This window comes from Theropithecus gelada, chromosome 4, assembly GCF_003255815.1.
Source record: "Theropithecus gelada isolate Dixy chromosome 4, Tgel_1.0, whole genome shotgun sequence".
Classification (NCBI taxonomy): domain Eukaryota; kingdom Metazoa; phylum Chordata; class Mammalia; order Primates; family Cercopithecidae; genus Theropithecus; species Theropithecus gelada.
Window position 1 is genome coordinate 34,295,202 of NC_037671.1, and position 21,406 is coordinate 34,316,607.

At 48.8% G+C, this 21,406-nt stretch overlaps 3 protein-coding genes, 2 non-coding genes and 1 pseudogene across 13 annotated transcripts in view; 5 read left to right on the plus strand and 1 right to left on the minus strand.

The window, feature by feature from the left end:
• Positions 1–613, plus strand: part of LOC112622561 (heat shock 70 kDa protein 1-like) — a 1,992-nt gene extending 1,379 nt beyond the window's left edge. Inside the window, exon 2 of the mRNA XM_025382327.1 lies at positions 4–613. Coding sequence (XP_025238112.1) covers positions 4–327 — 324 coding nt within the window. The 3' untranslated portion in view covers positions 328–613. The remainder of the gene's footprint in view (positions 1–3) is intronic.
• The window catches only part of LOC112623762 (heat shock 70 kDa protein 1-like), a 15,528-nt gene extending 5,488 nt beyond the window's left edge, over positions 1–10,040 (minus strand). The window contains exon 1 of one of the 2 annotated variants that reach the window (XM_025384423.1): positions 10,027–10,040. The gene's annotated coding sequence lies outside the window, so the exon portion shown is untranslated. Of the gene's footprint in view, positions 1–4,630; positions 4,750–10,026 lie in introns of those variants that run through there. The other variant, XM_025384422.1, reaches the window with a different exon arrangement.
• Positions 9,784–12,632, plus strand: HSPA1B (heat shock protein family A (Hsp70) member 1B). 7 transcript variants are annotated; one of them, XM_025384416.1, is made up of 2 exons: positions 9,784–10,636; positions 10,667–12,632. In XM_025384416.1, the coding sequence occupies exons 1-2, from the start codon at positions 10,331–10,333 to the stop codon at positions 12,254–12,256; spliced, it is 1,896 nt and encodes a 631-aa protein (XP_025240201.1). In that variant the 5' UTR covers positions 9,784–10,330; the 3' UTR covers positions 12,257–12,632. The 7 variants fall into 7 exon arrangements, with proteins under 7 accessions (XP_025240201.1, XP_025240203.1, XP_025240206.1 ...); XM_025384418.1 differs by having other exon boundaries at positions 9,784–10,609; positions 10,727–12,632; XM_025384421.1 differs by having other exon boundaries at positions 9,784–11,728; positions 12,167–12,631.
• A 3,887-nt stretch (positions 12,633–16,519) lies between these two features.
• Positions 16,520–21,095, plus strand: LOC112622562 (annotated as a pseudogene). The gene is made up of 4 exons (XR_003119006.1): positions 16,520–16,851; positions 17,692–17,775; positions 18,582–18,783; positions 20,873–21,095. The product of XR_003119006.1 is annotated as an uncharacterized LOC112622562 (transcript).
• Positions 16,914–16,976, plus strand: LOC112623973. The gene has a single exon (XR_003119308.1). It is a non-coding gene; the product is annotated as a small nucleolar RNA SNORD48 (small nucleolar RNA).
• LOC112623969 lies at positions 18,421–18,487 on the plus strand. The gene has a single exon (XR_003119304.1). It is a non-coding gene; the product is annotated as a small nucleolar RNA SNORD52 (small nucleolar RNA).
• Positions 21,096–21,406: the final 311 nt, after the last annotated feature.

Genomic DNA, 21,406 nt, shown 5'->3' on the forward strand with positions numbered 1-21,406 from the left:
GAGAGGGTGTCAGCCAAGAACGCCCTGGAGTCGTACGCCTTCAACATGAAGAGCGCCGTGGAGGATGAGGGGCTCAAGGGCAAGATCAGCGAGGCCGACAAGAAGAAGGTGCTGGACAAGTGTCAAGAGGTCATCTCGTGGCTGGATGCCAACACTCTGGCCGAGAAGGACGAGTTTGAGCACAAGAGGAAGGAGCTGGAGCAGGTGTGTAACCCCATCATCAGCGGACTGTACCAGGGTGCGGGTGGTCCTGGGCCTGGCGGCTTCGGGGCTCAGGGTCCCAAGGGAGGGTCTGGGTCAGGCCCCACCATTGAGGAGGTAGATTAGGAGCCTTCCCAAGATTACTGTTTTTGTTTTGGCGCTTCAAGACTTTGTATTTCCTAATATTTTTGTTTGTCATTTCTTAGTTTCCTGTGTTTGCAATGTTTAAGTTTTTTGGTGAAGTACTGAATGTAACTTTTTTGGTGAAATACTGAACTTGCTTTTTTTGCGGTCTCTACGTGTAGAGATGAATTTATACTGCCATCTTATGACCATTTCTTCTTTGTAATACACTGAACTCAGGCCATTTTTTAAGTTAGTTACTTCAAAGTAAATAAACTTTAAAATTCAAGTGATGCCTTTTTTTCCTTTATTTGGGGGTCAGTAGGGTCTGCATAGGTTGTCTTTCTCATAGCGTCTAAAATGGAATGGCATTTTTGTCTCCAGTAAGGGCAGATATTAGAGAAGTGTGGCTATTGTAATGTGATCCATTTGTGTTAGACAAATGCTATGCTCCAGTAAAGCTTCTTAATTCTGGCCGGGCGTGGTGGCTCAAGCCTGTAATCCCAGCACTTTGGGAGGCCGAGGTGGGTGGATAACTTGAGGTCAGGAGTTCCAGACCAACCTGGCCAATGTGGTGAAACCCTGTCTCTACTAAAAACACAAAAATTAGCCGGGCGTGGTGGTGCGTGCCTGTTGTCCCAGGGAAGCTGAGGCAGGAGAATTGCTTGAACCCAGGAAGCAGTGGTAGCCGTGAGCCGAGATCACGCCATTGCACTCTAGCCTGGGCGTCACAGCGAGACTCTGTCTTACACACACACAAAAAAGAGAAAGTTAAAAAAAAATAGTAAAGCTTGTTGATGCTAATTGGGTGTTTAGCCTGAGGGTACAGAAAAAGTTTAACACCTGGGAGGGTAGCCTCAAATTGGTGTTTAAGATTGGTCTCAAAAGAGGTGGGGTGGGGTGGGGTGGGGGATGTTTCTGCAAAAGTGGTCAGAGAGGATGCAGTTAGATGGGAGGCCAGTGCTCCTACCTCCTGTAGGTACACCTAATAAGCTTATGGACTTGATATTTAATCTAGATTCAACACGGAATGGAAGGAGTGTCCTACGTTTCAAGTGAAAAAATAGGGGTACATGCACTGGCTTGCTGAGTTATGCACATGTGCTTTAGTTGTCATCTTTTAAAATGGAAGGGTTTGGCTTGTTGCCTCTCTTATGACTGAAAGCATACTGAAATAGAAATGCCACATTCTTAGCAGTTATCACCTACAATTTAAGTACCCCAGTGAGCACCCGAGCCAGGAAGACCTACATACAGACTTCACTCCCATGCACTTTCCCTTGGAGATGCTTCATGCCCCAGCTGCTAGCATCCCAGAAGTAATTCCCTCCTTGTTGGAAAACGCCCACTACAATCTTTAAAGCTCCCGGAGTGAGCCCCTTTAAAAATAAATTGTATCTGGCCGGGTATGGTGGCTCACGCCTGTAATCCCATCACTTTGGGAGACCGAGGCAGGCAGATCACCTGAGGTCAGGAGTTCGAGACCAGCCTGGCCAACATGGCGAGGATTTCCCCCCCTCCCCCCGCCCCCTGCTCCTGCTCCACTAAAAGTAAAAAATTAGGCACGATGGTGGGCACCTGGAATCCCAACTATTTGGGAGGCTGAGGCAGGTGAATCGCTTGAACTCGGAAGGCAGAGGTTTCAGTGAGCCGAGATTGCGCCACTGCACTCCAGTCTGGATGACAGAGTGAAACTTCATGTCAAAAAATAAAAATAAATTGTGTCAGCCGGGCGCAGTGGCTCATGCCCGTAATCCCAGCACTTTGGGAGGCCGAGGCGGGTGGATCATCTCAGGTCAAGAGTTTGAGCCAGCCTGGCCAACAGGGTGAAACCCCGTTTCTACTAAAAATACAAAAAAGTAGCTAGGCGTGGTGGCGGGCACCTATAATCCCAGCAACTTGGGAGGCTGAGGCAGGAGAATCGCTTGAACCCAGGAGGCAGATGTTGCAGTGAGCCAAGATCGTGCTATTGCACTCCAGCCTGGACAATGAGTGAAACTCCGTCTCAATGAAAAAATAAATAAATAGTATCTAAGGGCAATGAAAATGTTTTGGAACCAGATAGAGTTGACGGTAGCATAACATTGTAAAGGTCAAGGCTGCAATAAGCCATGACTGCACCACTGTACTCCAGCCTGAGCAACAGAGTGAGACCCTGTCTCTGGAAAAAAAAAAAAAAAAAGAAAAAGAAAAGAAAAAAATCAATTGTATCAATACTTACATTAAAGCACTTTATGAGCTTATGTGTACCTCAAAGCCCATCAAACCATTCACTAAATACTTGTTATGAAGAAAATCCAGTGTTATGGGAAATGACACATACAGGTAGACCTTGCTTTGGAAGTTTGAAAATAGAAAATAACTATGAAATGCTTAGGTTTCCAGGCCAGCCTATAGAGGAACACTTATCTCTTATGGTAGTTAAACTGTAGTACTGTGGACTTTGGCCACAATGTAAATCAATCTTTATGGGAATATGCTTTTGCTATAGGACCTCCTCTCCCCTTCAGAGCTGCAGTGTAGCATTTGTGACTCTAATCTGCAGACCCTATAGTGACTCTAAACCAGGAGCAACTACCACTACTGTGGCATGGGTGGGGAAAAGGGTAGTTGGAAAAGGGTAGTTGGAAAAGGGTGGAGATTGAGAAGGACCTACCAAATGCCTTTGTGGAAACAGTAGAGAAATCATCAGACGTAACATTGAATGGAGGCAATAAGAGAGTTCCTATGGCCCTATCAATCAAGCTTATTAGTAGATGTTTTAACAAGAAATACATACAAATTATTGCTTGCCTGCATACCCTAGCACAGAGTACTGTACCTTGAAATATTCACTTTGTAACCTCAAGAAAAGAGGTTGAGGAAGCTGTGGAATTAGGAAAGAGAATGCAGCGCCATCCATAAACGAAGTGATGTTTTGAGTAGCAGAGGAACTTTGAGGGAGGAAAAGTGCAACAGGAAAAATAACTGCAGGTGTGGAAAAACTAATACAGATATCCCCTCGATTCCAATCACCTCCTGCCTTCCTATACCAGGCCTCAGAAGGCAGCAGGCTATGATAATAAATTTGATTTTATATGGCTTTTGAACCCAGGATTTTACTTTGTAACATATACACTTATTGTTACTCCTGGCCTTTAGAGTTCTTGTCATCCTCAAAAGACGAAAAAGGCACCAAAACAAGAAATTAACTACAGTATTTTATAGATGTGAGAGAAGTAGGCAGAAATAATACGGCTTTAGGCTAAAAGAGGAAATGAGGTTATTTCGGGGGAGGGCAATATTGGCAATTTCTGAGGGGGCGATCCTTACATGAATATAAACAATTGTGACAGCTACCATTCCTCCCGCTAACTGATCTAAATCCGTCCCCTTGGGAAACGTCCCTGAGGTATCTATCAGGTGCAGTTCAGCCAGAGGGAGTAAGCCCACCGGGCCCTTGTCCTTTCCTAGCACCACTATTTAAAGGGATGTTTGAGGGGTAGGGCAGCGGAGCATTCCAGACACCGGGTTAAACCCGCCCCACCCCGCTGGCCCATGTCCAGCCCGATCAATAATTGGAGAAGAAAAAGGAGCAGGGCGTGGTGGTGCGGACCTGGAGAACAAGCTACCCAGGAGGCTGAGGAGGGAGGATCGCTTGAGCCCGGGAGATGGAGGCTGCAGTGAGCCGTGACTGCACCACTGCACTCCAGCCTGGGAGACCCTGTCTCAAAAAAAAGTTGAAAAAAAATTAGAAGGGAGGGCACCGGAGAAGGGCTGGAGCAGGTTCACAGGTTCGGACTACGGAGGAGTCCAGCAACCGAGAATCACTCCTGAGGGTCTAATTTTCTTATTCTCTTGATGCCTCACGGGGCGAGGGACTAGAACGGGGCGCTGAGCTGGCGGTAGGCAAAAGCCAACCGACTCCGTCCCCCACTCCTTTCCCATCAGTCGCGCGTCCCCGCGCAGACGGGTGCGCGCTGGCCGCGGGCGGCGGGGACCTTCTCTTCTCGCCTCTGGCCACCCAATGCATCTGATTTGGTTGTATGAAAGTTACAAAACTCTCCAATATTTTCGTCTCGTAAGTTACCTAGTTGAGAGAAACTCGAAAGGTCCTTCTTTCTTTCCTCCTTTAATCCCTTTTTGGAAAAAAAACACATCGGAAAACGCAGGAGTCGGACAGGCACCCCCGAAGCCAGCCCCGCCCTCAGGTCCCAGGGCCCAGCCTTTTCTTCCTCCCCACCGCGCTCCCCCGCCTTTCCTCAGGTTTGGCTGAGGCTCTTTCCCCCGTGGTTGGCTCTGCCCGAAGTTTCTAGACTTTTCTGACCTTCAAGGCGAGAACTGCTGTGTCATTCTTAGGGACACTGCCCAACAAACTGCGCCACCCAAGTCTCTCTCTCTCCCCTCGCCAAGCGGTCCTAAAACATCAAGGTTAGTCAGGACTCTATATTTAACGTCCAGAAGATTCTGTGAACTGTATGCCAACTTTGCCATAGTAACAGGGCTCCCCCCTCCTTTCCCCTCTTTCTGCCTGAGCAATCTGTTCTATCAGAAAGGAGAAGCAGGGCTGGGAGGGCTGGAAGGTGGGGAAGGCAAGAGCTTGTAGGGGCCATGGTCGTGAGTTCGAAGAGAGGAGCAGCAGCCAGGAAGGGAGTCCCTGGCTGATCACAAACCTGAGGTGCCCTTAATGCTGGCAGAGCCCAGCACTGTGTTCATTTGTTTTCCTTTTTAGATAATACAACAATTAGGTCTAACCACAAAATTAAAAGCAAACAAAACCCAGTTAGCTTGATAAGCCAGTGTGGGAAGGAGTACAAAATGAGTGTGAGAACGTGTGGGTCCAATCACCAGTTCTGTAACCTGTCGTCTGGGTAACCAGATCAAGCCACTGAACTTCTTTGATCCTTGGTGCTCTCTTTGAAAATGAAAAGGTTTGACTGAATGGCCTGTGCCTGCAGATCTTAGGACAGTTTTTACATTAAGCTGAAAGCAGCTGTAGTCCTACTAATGGTCCCCAACTTTTAAACACCTAAATAAGAATGACTAGGAGTCACATCTGAGCGTATGGGATCCCCAATAAAAGGAGGGATAATATAATATTTTCTTTGATCATGTAGGGAATTTTTATTTTATTTTTTTAATTTCAGAGAGGATCTCTGTCTCCCAGGCTGGAGTGCAGTGGTGTGATCATAGCTCACTGCAGCCTTGACCTCTTGTGGTCAAACGATCCTCCCACCTCAGCCTCCCAAGTAGCTGGGACTACAGGCACCTGCCACCACGCCCAGCTAACTTTTAAAGTTTTTGGTTAGACATGGTGTCCCACCCACTATGTTGCCCAGACTGATCTTGGACTTCTGAGTTCAAGTGCCTGCCTCGGCTTCCTAAAGCACTGGAATTACCGACGTGAGCCACCACACCCAGTCCAGATATTGTTAATGCTGTTTTAGAGATGAACACGTCGAAACTTGTGTTATTTAGTCAACTTATAAGTACTTCCTTGTTGAAAAGAAAAACAGCCTCACCAAAGAAGTAGAGCGCAGATGCAAATCCAGGATTTTCCCTTCCAGATTTTTTCTTTTCATGCTGCTGGAAATGGCCAGGGTTCTCTTTGTCATTGAAGCGTATGTCATTCATTCAGTTAAGAATGCCTACCGCTAGATTTCATATCAATTAACTCTTTTGCTTTTGTCTGGATGAACTTAAAATTATACCATCTTATTTTTTTTTTTTAATTTATTTTTTTTTTGAGACAGAGTCTTGCTCTGTCACCCAGACTGGAGTGCAGTGATCTCAGCTCACTGCAACCTCCACCTCCTGGGTTCAAGTGATTATCCTGCCTCAGCTCCTGAGTAGCTGGGATTACAGGTGTGTGCCACCACGTCCGGCTAATTTTTGTGTTTTTTAATAGAGACGGGGTTTTGCCATGTTAGCCAGGCTGGTCTTGAACTCCTGACCTCAGGTGATCCATCCACCTCGGCCTCCCAAAGTGCTGCGTGAGCCATCACTCCCGCTCTATACCATCTTTTAAAACGAACAAAATTAAGACAACTACTGTTTGAGGAACTATAAAAAGAAGAGGGAGAAGGAAGGAAAACACCCTGCAGAGTCAGCCTGAAGAAAGCTCTCTTACCCCACACTGCTGTAGCAGTTATGTTCTTGGCACTCCCTCTTCAGTTCTCTTTTCCATTTGAAACCATCTGACCCAGCTTTCAGTTTGGGGAATCTGAGCTCTGATCCTTCCAAACACAGAATCCAGTAAAAACCTAATTCTGAAATTAATCACATTAAAGTTTTGAAAAATCTCCTGGGGTTCTTATATATTCACCTTAGACAGCAATTAAACTTGTGACTGGATTTGTGCCTTGGGAAGCATCCAGTCTAAAAGGAAATAAGAGGCAGCGCGGTGCCTCACGCCTGTAATCCCAGCACTTTGGGCGGCCCAGACGGGCGAATCACCTGAGGTTAGGAGTTCGAGACCAGCCTGGCCAACATGACAAAACCCCGTCTCTACTGAAAATAGAAAAATTAGCCAGGCATGGTGGTGTGCACCTTTAATCCCAGCCACTCAGGAGACTGAGGCAGGAGAATCGCTTGAACCTGGGAGGTGGAGGCTGCAGTGAGCCAAGACTGTGCCATTGCACTCCAGCCTGGGCAACAGAGCAAGACTCTCTCAAAAAAAAAAAAAAGAAAGAAAGAAAATTCAAGTGACCCTCTCCTTGTCAGGAAATGGACAAGGAATATGGATGTGTGGGTTTCCAGTCTAGTCCATACAGGCTTCACTTAAAAGCTAGGTCAACTATAGCACTGTAGAATCTGACTAGTGTGACTGATTCAAGAAAAACAGCATTTCTACTGGATTTTTCTGCTATCCGGAGAGCATCCAAGATTTGGGGCCCCAACACCACATCTACTTGCCAGGCACTTGAGACAGTGATGCCCTTTGCTTCATGCCAATAGAGAGGGTTTTTTTCTCCCCCTCTTACCACCCACCCCCCACTTTTTATGTTTCTCAACAGAATCAGATAAGTATTTTATTTTTGAGAAGGCGTTTCACTTTTGTTGCCCAGGGTAGAGTGCAATGGCGTGATCTCAGCTCACTGCAACCTTTGCCTCCTGGGTTCAAGTGATTCTCCTGCCTCAGCCTCCCAAGTAGCTGGGATTACAGGCATGCGCCAACATGCCCAGCTAATTTTTTTTTTTTTTGTATTTTTAGTAGAGATGGGGTTTCTCCGTGTTGGTCAGGCTGGTCTCAAACTTCTGACCTCAGGTGATCTGCCCGCTTCGGCCTCCCAAAATGCTAGGATTACAGGTATGAGCCACCGTGCCTGGCCTCGGAGAACTATTTTAAATTGTAGATTTGGAAGGAGGGAAGGAATGAATCCAGACCTGCCAGTAGTAGCAGTTGATGGTGAGGAAGCTTCCAGAGGGAGGGGTGAGGTTAAGGGTCTCTGGAAGTGTTGCTACACTGTGCAGCTAAGATGAAAGTTTGGGAGAATCTCCAGCCAGACATTTCATAGAGAAATGTTTGGGAAAATTCCTGAAGTTTGACCGGTTTGACTAGTTTAGAGAGGTGATTCATTAGGGAGCTAACGCTGAATGTGAAAGTTATCACCGACCTGCACACACAGACACACACAGATTGTTAAAGCAATTTATTTGCAACATCAGTTTAGATCAGTGAATTATAAACAAATGAATACCCTTGAATTCCAGGAAGAGGTGTTTTGATAGTGGACAGGTGTGTGTGTGTGTGTGGTGTGCATATGAAAAATGCCAATTGAGCAAAGTGTTTAAAAACAGGATTATTCCCTTCATCAATAACTTCTTCTTTCCATTTGTGCTCAAGGAATGTCGGCATGGCAATGAGACTATTTTTTTTTCTTTTATTTTCCTTTTTTTTTTTTTTTTTGGTGATAGGTTGTAAACACAGTACTATTGTTTCAGCCCCCTCACATTTTCCTTTCAGATGCCTAACAAAAGGGTCTTGCATTCACACTAAGAATGAAGGGGGAAAAAAAGGGAAAGTAAATTACTAAATGCAATTGTATTTCAAACAGGAGGAAGGAGAATCCGCAGGAAGTTGCAATCCAGGATAAAAACTTAAGACACATTCAGCCTGGCCAACACAGCGAAACCCCGTCTCTATTAAAAATACAAAAATTAGCCGGGAGTGGTGGCACATCCTGTAATTCCAGCTACTGGGGAGGCTGAGGCAGCAGAACTATTTGAACCCTGGGGCAGAGGGTGCAGTGAGCAGAGATCTTGCCACTGCACTCCAGCCTGGGCGATAGAGTGAGAGTCTCAAAACAAACAAACAAAAACAACTGTCTGGGAATGATGGCTCATGCCTGTAATCCCAGCACTTTGGGAGGCTGAGGTGGGTGGATCAGGAGGTCAGGAGTTGGAGACCAGCCTGACCAACATGGTGAAACCCTGTCTCTACTAAAAATACAAAAATTAGCCGGGCGTGGTGGCGCCCGCCTGTAATCCTAGCTACCCAAGAGGCTGAGGTAGGAGATTCGCTTGAACCCGGGAGGTGGAGGTTACAGTGAGCCAAGATCACGCCACTGCACCCCAGCTAGGGGGACAGAGCCAGACTGTCTCAAAACGGAAACAACAAACAACTTAAGACACATAACCTGAGGTTTTAGAGGAGCTAGAACCTGGGTCCCAACCCCTCCTGATTTCCAGCATCACTCCACAGTTTGCTTAGAGGGCCACCTGCCAAACAGCTGTAGTATGTGATGTTAAAGAGGGCTAAACACCTCCCCGCACCTCCCTCCCAGCTCACTATCTTGTTACATTTGACCTTAAAACGGTGGACAGCCTAGGGATTTCGGGGACAGACAGAAAACTTTATTTGGGACTGTGAGGTCCTAGTTCTACATACTGTCCTGGAGTGAAACAGGAATTGAGGAGAAAGTAGAAAGGAGGTGTCCCGGACCCCAAGCTAGGAATGGGGAGGGAAATGGAGGAACCCAAAATGCCTTAAGGACGGCCTACATACTAAGGAAAATTTTTTCTAACTCAGAGGGGAGCGGCTGAGGGCGGAGGCAGGGGTGCGGCCGACCCACCCCTCCCACTACCCGACCAGCGCCTCCCTTCCTCCTTGGATGGGTGCCCCTGTCTTGCTAAGAACTGCCTGTTTACACAACTGCTTTCCTTGTGAAAATATAAAGGCTCCTATTCCCAGATGTCCCATCCTTGTAGGTTAAAGATTATGTCAAAAACTATATTGTATTATCTCATTCCTTCTTCCCATTACGATGGATAAAACATCCGGGAGAGTCGGGTCGTTTCTCAGGCCGACTAGGCCATTAGGTGCCTTGGAGAAAGGACCCAAAGCTGCCCCGTCCTTCACAGACACAGTCCAATCAGAGTCTCCTAGGCACATCCATGCACCGCCTCCTTGGAGAAGCAAGGTAACTTTCGGGTTCTGGTGGTCTCCAAAGTCATCCGACCAATCTTGCACCGCCCTAAAATTACAAGCCCTGAGCGGGCCCTTCCTGTCAATTACCTACTGAAGGGCAAGCGGCCAGCATCGCCATGGAGACCAACGCCCTTCCCACCGCCACTCCCCCTTCCTCTCAGGGCCCCGTCCCCTCCAGTGAATCCCAGAAGACTCTGGAGAGTTCTGAGCAGAGGGCGGCACCCTGGCCTCTGATTGGTCCAAGGAAGGCTGGGGGGCAGGACGGGAGGTGAAACCCCTGGAATATTCCCGACCTGGCAGCTTCATCGAGCTCGGTGATTGGCTCAGAAGGGAAAAGGCGGGTCTCCGCGACGGCTTATAAACGCCGAGGGGCCAGCGGTCCGGAAAACGGCCAGCCTCAGGAGCTGCTGCGAGAAATTGCTGCGTTTCCAGAGCGTGACTCCCGTTGTCCCGAGGCTTCCCAGAGCGAACCTGTGCGGCTGCAGGCACCAGCGCCGTTGAGTTTCCGGCGTTCCGGAGGAGTGAGCTCTTGTCGCGGGTCCCGTCCGCCGTTTCCAGTCCCGAATCTCGGAGCGGAGCAGACAGCAGGGCACCGGCATGGCCAAAGCCGCGGCGATCGGCATCGACCTGGGCACCACCTACTCCTGTGTGGGGGTGTTCCAGCACGGCAAGGTGGAGATCATCGCCAACGACCAGGGCAACCGCACCACCCCCAGCTACGTGGCTTTCACAGACACCGAGCGGCTGATCGGGGATGCGGCCAAGAACCAGGTGGCGCTGAACCCGCAGAACACCGTGTTTGACGCGAAGCGGCTGATCGGCCGCAAGTTCGGCGACCCGGTGGTGCAGTCGGACATGAAGCACTGGCCTTTCCAGGTGATCAACGACGGAGACAAGCCCAAGGTGCAGGTGAGCTACAAGGGGGAGACCAAGGCATTCTACCCCGAGGAGATCTCGTCCATGGTGCTGACCAAGATGAAGGAGATCGCCGAGGCGTACCTGGGCTACCCGGTGACCAACGCGGTGATCACCGTGCCGGCCTACTTCAACGACTCGCAGCGCCAGGCCACCAAGGATGCCGGGGTGATCGCGGGGCTCAACGTGCTGCGGATCATCAACGAGCCCACGGCGGCGGCCATCGCCTACGGCCTGGACAGAACGGGCAAGGGGGAGCGCAACGTGCTCATCTTTGACCTGGGCGGGGGCACCTTCGACGTGTCCATCCTGACGATCGACGACGGCATCTTCGAGGTGAAAGCCACGGCCGGGGACACCCACCTGGGTGGGGAGGACTTTGACAACAGGCTGGTGAACCACTTCGTGGAGGAGTTCAAGAGAAAACACAAGAAGGACATCAGCCAGAACAAGCGAGCCGTGAGGCGGCTGCGCACCGCCTGCGAGAGGGCCAAGAGGACCCTGTCGTCCAGCACCCAGGCCAGCCTGGAGATCGACTCCCTGTTTGAGGGCATCGACTTCTACACGTCCATCACCAGGGCGAGGTTCGAGGAGCTGTGCTCGGACCTGTTCCGAAGCACCCTGGAGCCCGTGGAGAAGGCTCTGCGCGACGCCAAGCTGGACAAGGCCCAGATCCACGACCTGGTCCTGGTCGGGGGCTCTACCCGCATCCCCAAGGTGCAGAAGCTGCTGCAGGACTTCTTCAACGGGCGCGACCTGAACAAGAGCATCAACCCCGACGAGGCTGTGGCCTACGGGGCGGCGGTGCAGGCGGCCATCCTGATGGGGGACAAGTCCGAGAACGTGCAGGACCTGCTGCTGCTGGACGTGGCTCCGCTGTCGCTGGGGCTGGAGACGGCCGGAGGCGTGATGACTGCCCTGATCAAGCGCAACTCCACCATCCCCACCAAGCAGACACAGATCTTCACCACCTACTCGGACAACCAACCCGGGGTGCTGATCCAGGTGTACGAGGGCGAGAGGGCCATGACGAAGGACAACAATCTGTTGGGGCGCTTCGAGCTGAGCGGCATCCCTCCGGCCCCCAGGGGCGTGCCCCAGATCGAGGTGACCTTCGACATCGATGCCAACGGCATCCTGAACGTCACGGCCACGGACAAGAGCACCGGCAAGGCCAACAAGATCACCATCACCAACGACAAGGGCCGCCTGAGCAAGGAGGAGATCGAGCGCATGGTACAGGAGGCAGAGAAGTACAAAGCGGAGGACGAGGTGCAGCGCGAGAGGGTGTCAGCCAAGAACGCCCTGGAGTCGTACGCCTTCAACATGAAGAGCGCCGTGGAGGATGAGGGGCTCAAGGGCAAGATCAGCGAGGCCGACAAGAAGAAGGTGCTGGACAAGTGTCAAGAGGTCATCTCGTGGCTGGATGCCAACACCCTGGCCGAGAAGGACGAGTTTGAGCACAAGAGGAAGGAGCTGGAGCAGGTGTGTAACCCCATCATCAGCGGACTGTACCAGGGTGCGGGTGGTCCTGGGCCTGGCGGCTTCGGGGCTCAGGGTCCCAAGGGAGGGTCTGGGTCAGGCCCCACCATTGAGGAGGTGGATTAGGGACCTTCGTTCCTTATTATGTTTGTCTTTGAGGTGGACTGTTTGGACTCAAGGACTTTGCTGCTGTTTTCCTATGTCATTTCTACTTCAGCTCTTTGCTGCTTCACTTCTTTGTAAAGTTGTATCCTGATGGTAATTAGCTGGCTTCATTATTTTTGTAGTACAACCAATATGTTCATTATAATTCTTTGCATTTAATGTTGATACTGTAAGGGTGTTTCGTTCCCTTTAAATGAATCAACACTGCCACCTTCTGTACGAGTTCGTTCTTTCTTTTTTTTTTTTTTTTTGCTTTGGGAAAACACTACAAAGGCTGGGAATGTATGTTTTTATAATTTGTTTACTTAAATATGAAAAATAAAATGTTAAACTTGTTCTTGTCTGTTTATATGTGAAGATAATGGATATTTGGGGAGGGATAGTGTCTGAATTCCATCTATCTTTATAGTCTGAAAAGGACAGTACTTCTGAAGAGTTACACGTGGAGGAGTTAGGGCTACACATATTTTTGTTAGGGCTTTATTGTGGGCCTTAAGAGGAATTGCAGGTGCCCATCTTGATTAGAGTGGGGCTTGTTTCAGGGAAAAGTAGGGATGGCAGCTTCAAAAGGGTGTTGGAGGGGTGGTTGAGGTGGGTTAACTGGAGCGAGGAGGGAGGGGTGGTGCTGAGAGGGGATCATGGTGGTTTTCTGTCCCCATTGCACTTAGCGGAGTCCACAAAAAAAATAGTCACTTTTTTTTGTTGTTTTTTTGAGATGGAGTCTCACTCTCATTCTGTCGCCCAGGCTGGAGTGCAGTGGCACGATCTCGGCTCACTGTAACTTCCGCCTCCCAGGTTCAAGCGATTCTTCTGCCTCAGCCTCCTGAGTAACTGGGACTACAGGCGTGTGTCACCACGCCTGGCTAATTTTTTTGTATTTTTGGTGGAGACGGGGTTTTACCCCAGGATGGGGTTAGGCAGGATGGTTTCAATCTCCTGACCTCGGCTCATATTCATTTATATGTGGAATCTAAACAGTAGAACTCAGAAGCAGAGAAGAAGTGGTGGTTAGCAAGGGCTGTGGGATGGGGGAATGGGGAGATGTGCAAGGGGAACAAAGCCTCAGACAGGAGGAATGAGTTGTATTTTTTTTTTTTTTTTTGAAACGGTATATTGCTCTGTCACCCAGGCTGGAGCACAGTAGAGCTCACTGTAGTCTTAAACTCCTGGGTTCAAGGAATCCTCCCATCTTAACCTCCTGAGTAGCTGGGTCTACAGGTATGTGCCGCCATGCTCGGCCAATTTTTTGCATTTTGTAGAGACCAAGTCTTGCTGTGTTGCCCAGGTTGGTCTCAAACTCTTCAGCCCAAGCGATCCCCTTGTCTATTCCTCCCCAAGTGCTGGGATTATAGGCTGTGCCCTGCCTGTTTTTGTGTTTTTGTTTTTATTTTTTTGGGGGGGTATATATTGCATGGCATGGTGAAAATAGTTAATAGTGTATATTTCAAAATTTCAAATGTTCTTACCACAAAAGTATTTTCGGTGATATGTTAATTAGCTTGATTTAATTACTCCATATTGTGTTAATAGTTAATGACTATTTTGTACCTAATATATACAACTGAAGTTTGTCAATTTACAAAAACAATTTAAAAATCAAATAAAATGGGCCAGGTGCGATGGCTCATGCCTATAATCCCAGAATTTAGGGAGGCTGAGGCGGGCGGAGCACTTGAGGTCTGGAGTTCAAAACCAGCCTGGCCAACATGGTGAAACCCCATCTCCACAAAAAGCAATAGAATTAGCTGGCTGGGCGTCGTGGCTCACGCCTGTAATCCCAGCACTTTGGGAGGCCGAGGCCGGTGGATCACCTGAGGTCAGGAGTTCAAGACCAGCCTGGCCAACATGGCAAAACCCCGTCTCTACTTAAAAAAAAAAAAAAAGCCAGGTGTGGTGGCACGAGCCTGTAGTCCCAGCTACTCGGTAGGCTGAGGCAGGAGAATCCCTTGAACCCAGGAGGCAGAGGTTGCAGCGAGCCAAGACTGCAGCACTGCACTGAAACCTGGGCTACAGAGTAAGACTCTGTCTCAAAAAAAAAAAAAAAACAAAAACCCCACAATAGAATTAGCTGGGTATGGTGGTGGATGCCTATAATCCCAGCTACTGGGGAGGCTGAGGCAGGAAAATTGCTTGAACTCGGGAGGTGGAGGTTGCAGTGAGACAAGATCATGCCAGCGCACTCCAGCCTGGGCTAGAGTGAGACTGCATGTCAAAAAGAAAGAAAGAAAGAAAGAAATTAGCTGGGCTTGGTGGCGAATCCCTGTAATCCCAGCTACTACGGAGGCTGAGGCAGGAGAATTGCTTGAACCTGGGAAGTAGAGGTTGCGGTGAGCTGAGATCACACCACTGTGGTCCAGCCTGAGCAACAAGAGCAAAACTGCATCTCAAAAAAAAAAGATAAAATAAATAAAAAATAAAACTTGCGGGATTGGCAAAACAGCAACAATGAAGTGGAGGTTCAGACTATGGCTCTGCAAATCCCAACTTGGGTGACCAAGTCAAATTATTTAGACTAATTTAGCTTTCGTTGCCTCCTTTTAAAATAAAGTATTTTGTCTGAATAGCTTCACTTCAAAAGTTCTAAGATCGTTTTGAGCAGAAATGTGAGGTAGACTAACATTTTCAGCTATGGTCACCCTAGCTGCAATTATCCAAGTGAGGGTCTGGAGGAATGAGAGTTTGGGGCTATGGCCGTAAAGGAAAGATGAGTCAGGTTCTTTGTATCACCTCTGTAATCCTCATCCCATTCTCCTCTATATTAGGTATTCTAGAACCTTTTTGACAATTTAGCATATGGAAGTGGTCACTTGAGCTGCATCCAAGGTCAAATTAGAGAGCAACAAGTGATGGTTTAGGAGCCAAAGATTTTTTCCCCCACTGCCTGCCTGAATATCGTTGGCATTTAGTAGTTCGTGTCCAGTTCTAAATGATGGTTTTACCCTAGATTTTACAAACAGTAGCCTCTTTGTCCTTTTTCATGAATACTCTAAAAAATAGCAAATATATGAGGAAAGGAGAAAAAGGCTGCACAGCATAAAGCTGAGAAGATTACGGTAATGGGTTGTCTTCCCACACAAGCCTTTCCTGAAGGTGTTCTTCCTGACATATCAGCTAGGTGTCCCTAACACTTCCTCCCCAAAACTGAGCCTAGAGATATCTACTCTAAATCAGGCTGGGCTTGGTGGCTCACGCCTGTAATCCCAGCATTTTGTGGAGGCCTAGGCAGGCAGATAACCTGAGGTCAGGAGTTCGAGACCAGCCTAGCTTACATGGTGAAATCCTGACTCTACTAAAAACATAAAAATTAGCCAGGCATGGCGGTGTGCACCTGTAATCCCCGCTACTTGGGAGACTGAGGCAGGAAAATCGCTTGAACCGAGGAAGCGGAGGTTGCAGTGAGTCGAGATCGCGCCACTGCACTCCAGTCTGGGCGACACTCCGTCTCAAAAAAAAAAAAAAAAAAAAAAAAAAAGAAAAAGATACCAACACACACAACACACATCACCAAACATCATACACGTTTATAAATGAGGGAGATAGGAAAGGGTCCAGAAAGGTGGGATTTGAAATGATTTATGAGTTTCAAAAATGCTGTTATTTATTTATTTTTTAAATAGATACGGGGGTTGGGTGTCACTATTTGCCCAGGCTGGTCTCGAACTCCGGGCCTCAAGTGATCCTCTGTCTAGGCCTGTCCAAAGTGTTGAGATCACAGGAGTGACCTATTACGCCCCACCTGGCTTTTGTGTTTTTGGTTTTTGTTTTGTTTTGGTTAATTGAAGCTTAAGGAGCCTGACAGTCTGCGGGATCGAGCTGGGAGACGAATTCAGATTTCGCTGGGGGAACGGCGTGCGGAGTGTCAGGATAGCTGGACCCTAAACTGGGGCAGCTGGACCCTAAACTGGGGCAGCTGCAAGCGCGCTCCAGCGGAGTCCCAAGGTCATTAACCGACCTTGGGCTCCTGCGAAGCGGCTTATGAACAACATCCGGCTGCCGCTGGCCTGCTGGCGCCAGGGACTTTCTTCCGCCTGGCCAGACAGGTCCCTGTTTTTTGTTTTTCAAAATTCAGAAAGCATCTCCGAATGTGTGCCCAGAAGGGGGTGAAACATACTTTCCTGGCCTTTCTTTCACTTTGTTGTAGTTCTATGTGGATGAACAATGGGGAAAATGCCGCGCGTTTAGCCAGGCAGATAAGAAAACAGCCATACCCATCAGGCCCCCGACCCGGCGCCGCCATAAATAGACCCGGCCTCACCATTTTAGTTCTCTCTGCGGAGTGGGCTCGTGGGTTGCTGGTAGAAGAGCTGTAATGTTCTCCTACCGCGTGCTGCAGGCCCTGCTGTTGAGTGAGGGGGAGCGGGGGATCCCAATGGCCTGCCCTGCCTTTGCGCAGCAGCCAGCGGGCGGGTACGTCGCGGCCTGGCCGAGGGAGGAGAGCGCGGTCCCCAGTCGAGCTGGGTGAACCACCATTGCACACTGTAGAGTTTCTGGTGCCTCTCCTTGGAACTCGGCTAGCGGCGCCACAGCCCCTGCTAACTAATCGCGACATCACAACTGTGAGTGGGGTTGTGCGAGTGACTGTAAAATGGGGGTGACCGTTGCCCGGGGAGAGGAGGGGAGTGATGATGACCCCAGGTGACTCTGAGTGTGTCGCTGACGCCATCACCGCAGCGCTCTGACCGCCCCTCGGTCCAACATTCCTAGACCGGGCTCAACGAGGGGTTCATGGCCAAGATCTCTAATCCTTTGTTCCTGTGTTTCATTTCCCCGTTAGGAATTGTAAGACGTTCATCGCTGTGTTATCCTTGAGTAAAGGTGAGTATTAGGTGCGAGAGCCTTTTGAGTGCCTCTTGGGAAAGCTTTGTTCCGAAGCAGGCTTTCGTTCATGGGGCATTATGCGCCTCCCTGCCCTTTTGTTTTTTTTTTTTTTTGAGACAGTCTGCTTGTCACCCTGGCTGGAGTGCAGTGGCAAGAACACAGTACTGCAGCCTCCGCCTCCCGGGTTCAGTCGATTGTCGTGCCTCAGCTTCCCGACTAGCTGGGACTACAGGCCCGCCCCACCACACTCGGCTAATGTTTGTATTTTTAGTAGAAGGGGTTTCACCGTGTTGGTCAGGATGGTCTCCATCTCCTGACCTCGTGAGCCATTGCGCCCTGCCACTTTTTTCTTTTTTGAGCTATCCACGTACCACAGCTGGTGACCCTTGTATTTGTTCTTGCTATTTTGTTTTTGAGACTGTTTGCTCCGTCGCCCAGGCTGGAGCGCAACACCAGGATCTCCCTGCAGCGTCCGCCGTCAGGGCTCGAGTGGTCTTTCCACCTCAGCCTCCTGGGACTACAGGCACGTGCTACCACCACGCCTGGCTAACTTTTAGTTTTTTTACAGAAACGGGCTTTTACCATGTTGTCCAGGCTGGTATCGACTCCTGGGCTCAAACAGTCCTCCTGCCTCTATCTCCCAAAGTGCTGGAATTACAGGGGTGAGTCGCTGCGCCTGGTGTTGGTAACTTTCTAGAGACTACTTTTTGGTTTACATCATTTTCCTTGTGACTGTTGTGTTTTTACTCTTTTGGGGGACCGGGGGAGAGTCTCACTCTGTTGCCTAGGCTGGAGTACAGTGGCATGATCTACACTTACTGCAGCCTCTGCCTCCTGGGTTCAGGCGATTCTCCTGCCTCAGTCTCTAGAGTAGCTGGGATTACATGCTTGTGCCACGGTTCCCTGCAAATTTGGAATTTAGTAGAGACGGGGTTTCTCCATGTTGGTCAGGCTGGTCTCAAACTCAGGTCATCCACCTGCTTCGGCCTCCCAAAGTGCTGGGATTACAGGCGTGAGCCACCTTGCCTGGCCTGTATTTTTACGTTTTAATAAATCCCCGTATTTTTGTTGAAGGCTGGGTAACCTGACTCCTCCACTCATTTCTACTGTAAACTAGGAGTACACTGAGACCTCCCAGAGGAGCTGTTCTCTGCAGTTTTAAATTACTTTCTACTACTCCCTTTCTAACGTCCGTTCTTGGACTCATTTGTTAGACCAATAGATAATTGGGACTGTTGTGTTTTGTTTGAATGTACTAGATAGATCTCTTTCCAGAAGGGCTTCCTTTGATCCAGATCTCCCTAATTGGGAATGATGATTTCACAGACTAGAGTCTCTGATGCTGGTCATGATGTCAAAACTAAGTTCTGACTCATTTAGGGAACTGGATACTTGGGTTTCTAAGAGGGACCAATGGAAGAGCCGTAATTCTGCTTATTCTCAAATTGTCTTGTTTTCACCTTGTTAGAATGTGAGCTCTGGAAGCCCAGCCAGGGACAATGCTCCTTCACAGAGATTCTGCACTAACTTGAGTGAAGGCCTAAGGTTTGGAACCTCCCGGTCGTGGAAAGAAGCTTTGTATGGCTGTCATGCTTAGACAATGATTCCTGCGACTTGACCTTCAGGCTGGGAGAGGTGGAGAGTCATGCCTGTTCTCCTTCGTTGCTATGGTGAGTATCCTTTGTTTTGGCTCAGTTGGAGTGGTAATGATCATCTGGTTGGACTAGAGTCTCTGAGCTTTTCTCTGAGGATCTTTGAACCCACCTGATCCACCCTCATGCTGCCTAGAATCTCCTGTAATTCACGTTTTTATGGCCAGTTATTTACATGATGAGGTTTGATTGGCTATGGTTCTGCAGGATGTACTTGAAGCATGGTGCTGGCATCTGCTCAGCCTCTGGGGAGGCCTCATGATACTTTATATTGCATAAGGTACAGAGAAAAGTAGGGATGTAGCATGGCCAGAGCAGCAGCAATGGCTGGGAGTTTCCTCACCTTTTTAATAAACTGATCTCTAGAGAACTGATTGTCATGAGCACAGCATCAACGGGATGGTACTTAAGCCATTCATGAAGAATCCATCCCAGTGATCCATTACAATTCAATATGAGATTTGGTGGGGAGACAGATCTAAACTATATTACAGGGTCTCACTTTGTGCACAGGCTGGTCTTCATCTCCTGCCTCAGTGAGCCACTGTGCCCCACCCCAACATGTTTTGTGTATTTTTTGAGACTCGCTCTGTCATCCAGGCTGGAGTGCAGTGGTACACTCTTTATCATGATATGGTACGCCATATCAGCTTACTACAGCCTCTGTCTCCCAGGTTCAAGCAATTCTCCTGCCTCAGCCTCCCAAGTAGCTGGGATTACAGGCATGCGCCACCAGGCCCGGCTAATTGTTGTATTTTTAATAGAGACAGGATTTCACCATGGTGGCCAGGCTGGTCTTGAATTCCTGACCAAGAGATCCGCCTGACCTCCCAAAGTGCTGAGATTACAGGTGTTAGCCACCGCACCCAGCCCACAACATGTATTTTTATTTTTTGTTTGAGATGGAGTTTCGCTTTGTCGCCCAGGCTAGACTGCAGTGGCGCATTCTCAGCTCACTGCACCCTCTGCCTCCCGGGTTCAAGTGATTCTCCTGCCTCTCAGCCTCCCGAGTACTTGGGATTACAGGCATGCACCACCGTGCCCAGCTAATTTTGTATTTTTAGTAGAGATGGAGTTTCACCATGTTGGTCTCGAACTCCTGATCTCAGGTGATTTGCCCACCTTGGCCTCCCAAAGTGCTGGGATTACAGGTGTGAGCCATAATGTCTGACAATCTTATTCTGTTTTTTGAGACAGTCTTGCTCCCACCCAGGCTGGAGTGCAGTGGTGCAATTACAGCTCACTGCAGCCTCAACCTCCTGGGTGGAAGCTCGCCTCTCACCTCACCCTTGGAGTAGCTAATGACTCAGGCATGCACCACTATCTCTGACTAATTTTTTTTTTTGAGACGAGTCTCTCACTCTGTCGCCCAGGCTGGAATGCAGTGGTGCGATCTCGGCTCACCGCAAGCCTCGCCCAGCCTATCCCTGGCTAATTTTTTTTAAAAAAATTTGAGGATGGGTGCGGTGCCTCATGCCTGTAATCTTTGGGAGGCTGAGGTGGGTGGATCACCTGAAGTCAGGAGTTGAAGACCAGCCTGGCCAACATGGTGAAAACCTGTCTCTACTAAAAATACAAAAATTAGCTGGGCGTGGTGGCAGGTGCCTGTCTGTAATCTACTTAGGAGGCTGAGGCAGGAGAGTAGCTTGAACCTGGGAGGTGGAGGTTGCAGTGAGCTGATGTGGTGCCATTGCGCTTCACCGTGGGTGGTAGAGCAAGACTCCATCTCAAAAAAAAAAAATCTGTAGATATGGGGTCCTACTATGGTGCTCAAGCTGGGTCTCAAACTTCTGGGCTCAAGTGATTCTCCTGCCTTGGCCTCCCAAAGTGTTGGAACTGACAGACGTGAGCTACCATGCCCAGCCTCAGCTTTTGTTGTAGATTTAGGGGGTATTATGTGCAGTTTCGTTACTTGGGTTCAGTGTATACTCAACATTTAGCTCCCACTTGCAAGTGAGAACATACGGTATCTGGTTTTCTGTTCTATATTGATTCACCTGAGGATTATGGCCTTTGGTTGCATCCATGTTTCTGCAAAGGACATGAAATCGTTCATTTGTATTGGTACATTCTATATGGTTCTAATGTTCTTTTTATGAATTTTCAGGAATTTGCTGACACAAAGAATATCTTCTGCCTGGTGCTGGGCATATCCTAAGAACTGACAACTTTCCTGTATTACCCTGTGTGAGCAGCTGTCACCTTATTGGGGGAAGAATGCCTGAAAATTAGGGGGCACTTCAAGTAGAGAGCTTCTATTTCCTGTATTTGTCTTATATACAAGTATTTGCTTTTATCAAAATAATTCTAATAAAACATTTTAAAGTAAACAAGACATAGTTTGGTCTCAGTGAAAATGTACAAAAAGATTGAGGGGGCTGGGCACAGTGGCTCATACCTGTAACCCCAGCACTTTGGGAGGCTGAGGTGGGTGGGTCACAAGGTCAGGAGATCGAGATTATCCTGGCCAACATGGTGAAACCCCATCTCTACTAAAAAAAAAAAAAAATACAAAAATTAGCTGGGTGTGGTGATGCATGCCTTGTAATCCCAAGCTACTCTGGAGGCTGAGGTGGCAGAATGGCTTTGAACCAGGGAGTTGGAGGTTACAGTGAGCAGAGATCATGCCACTGCACTCCAG

Coding starts and splice junctions, on each gene's coding strand:
- HSPA1B (XM_025384413.1), top strand. CDS start 10,331: ATGGCCAAAGCCGCGGCGATCGGCATCGACCTGGGCACCACCTACTCC.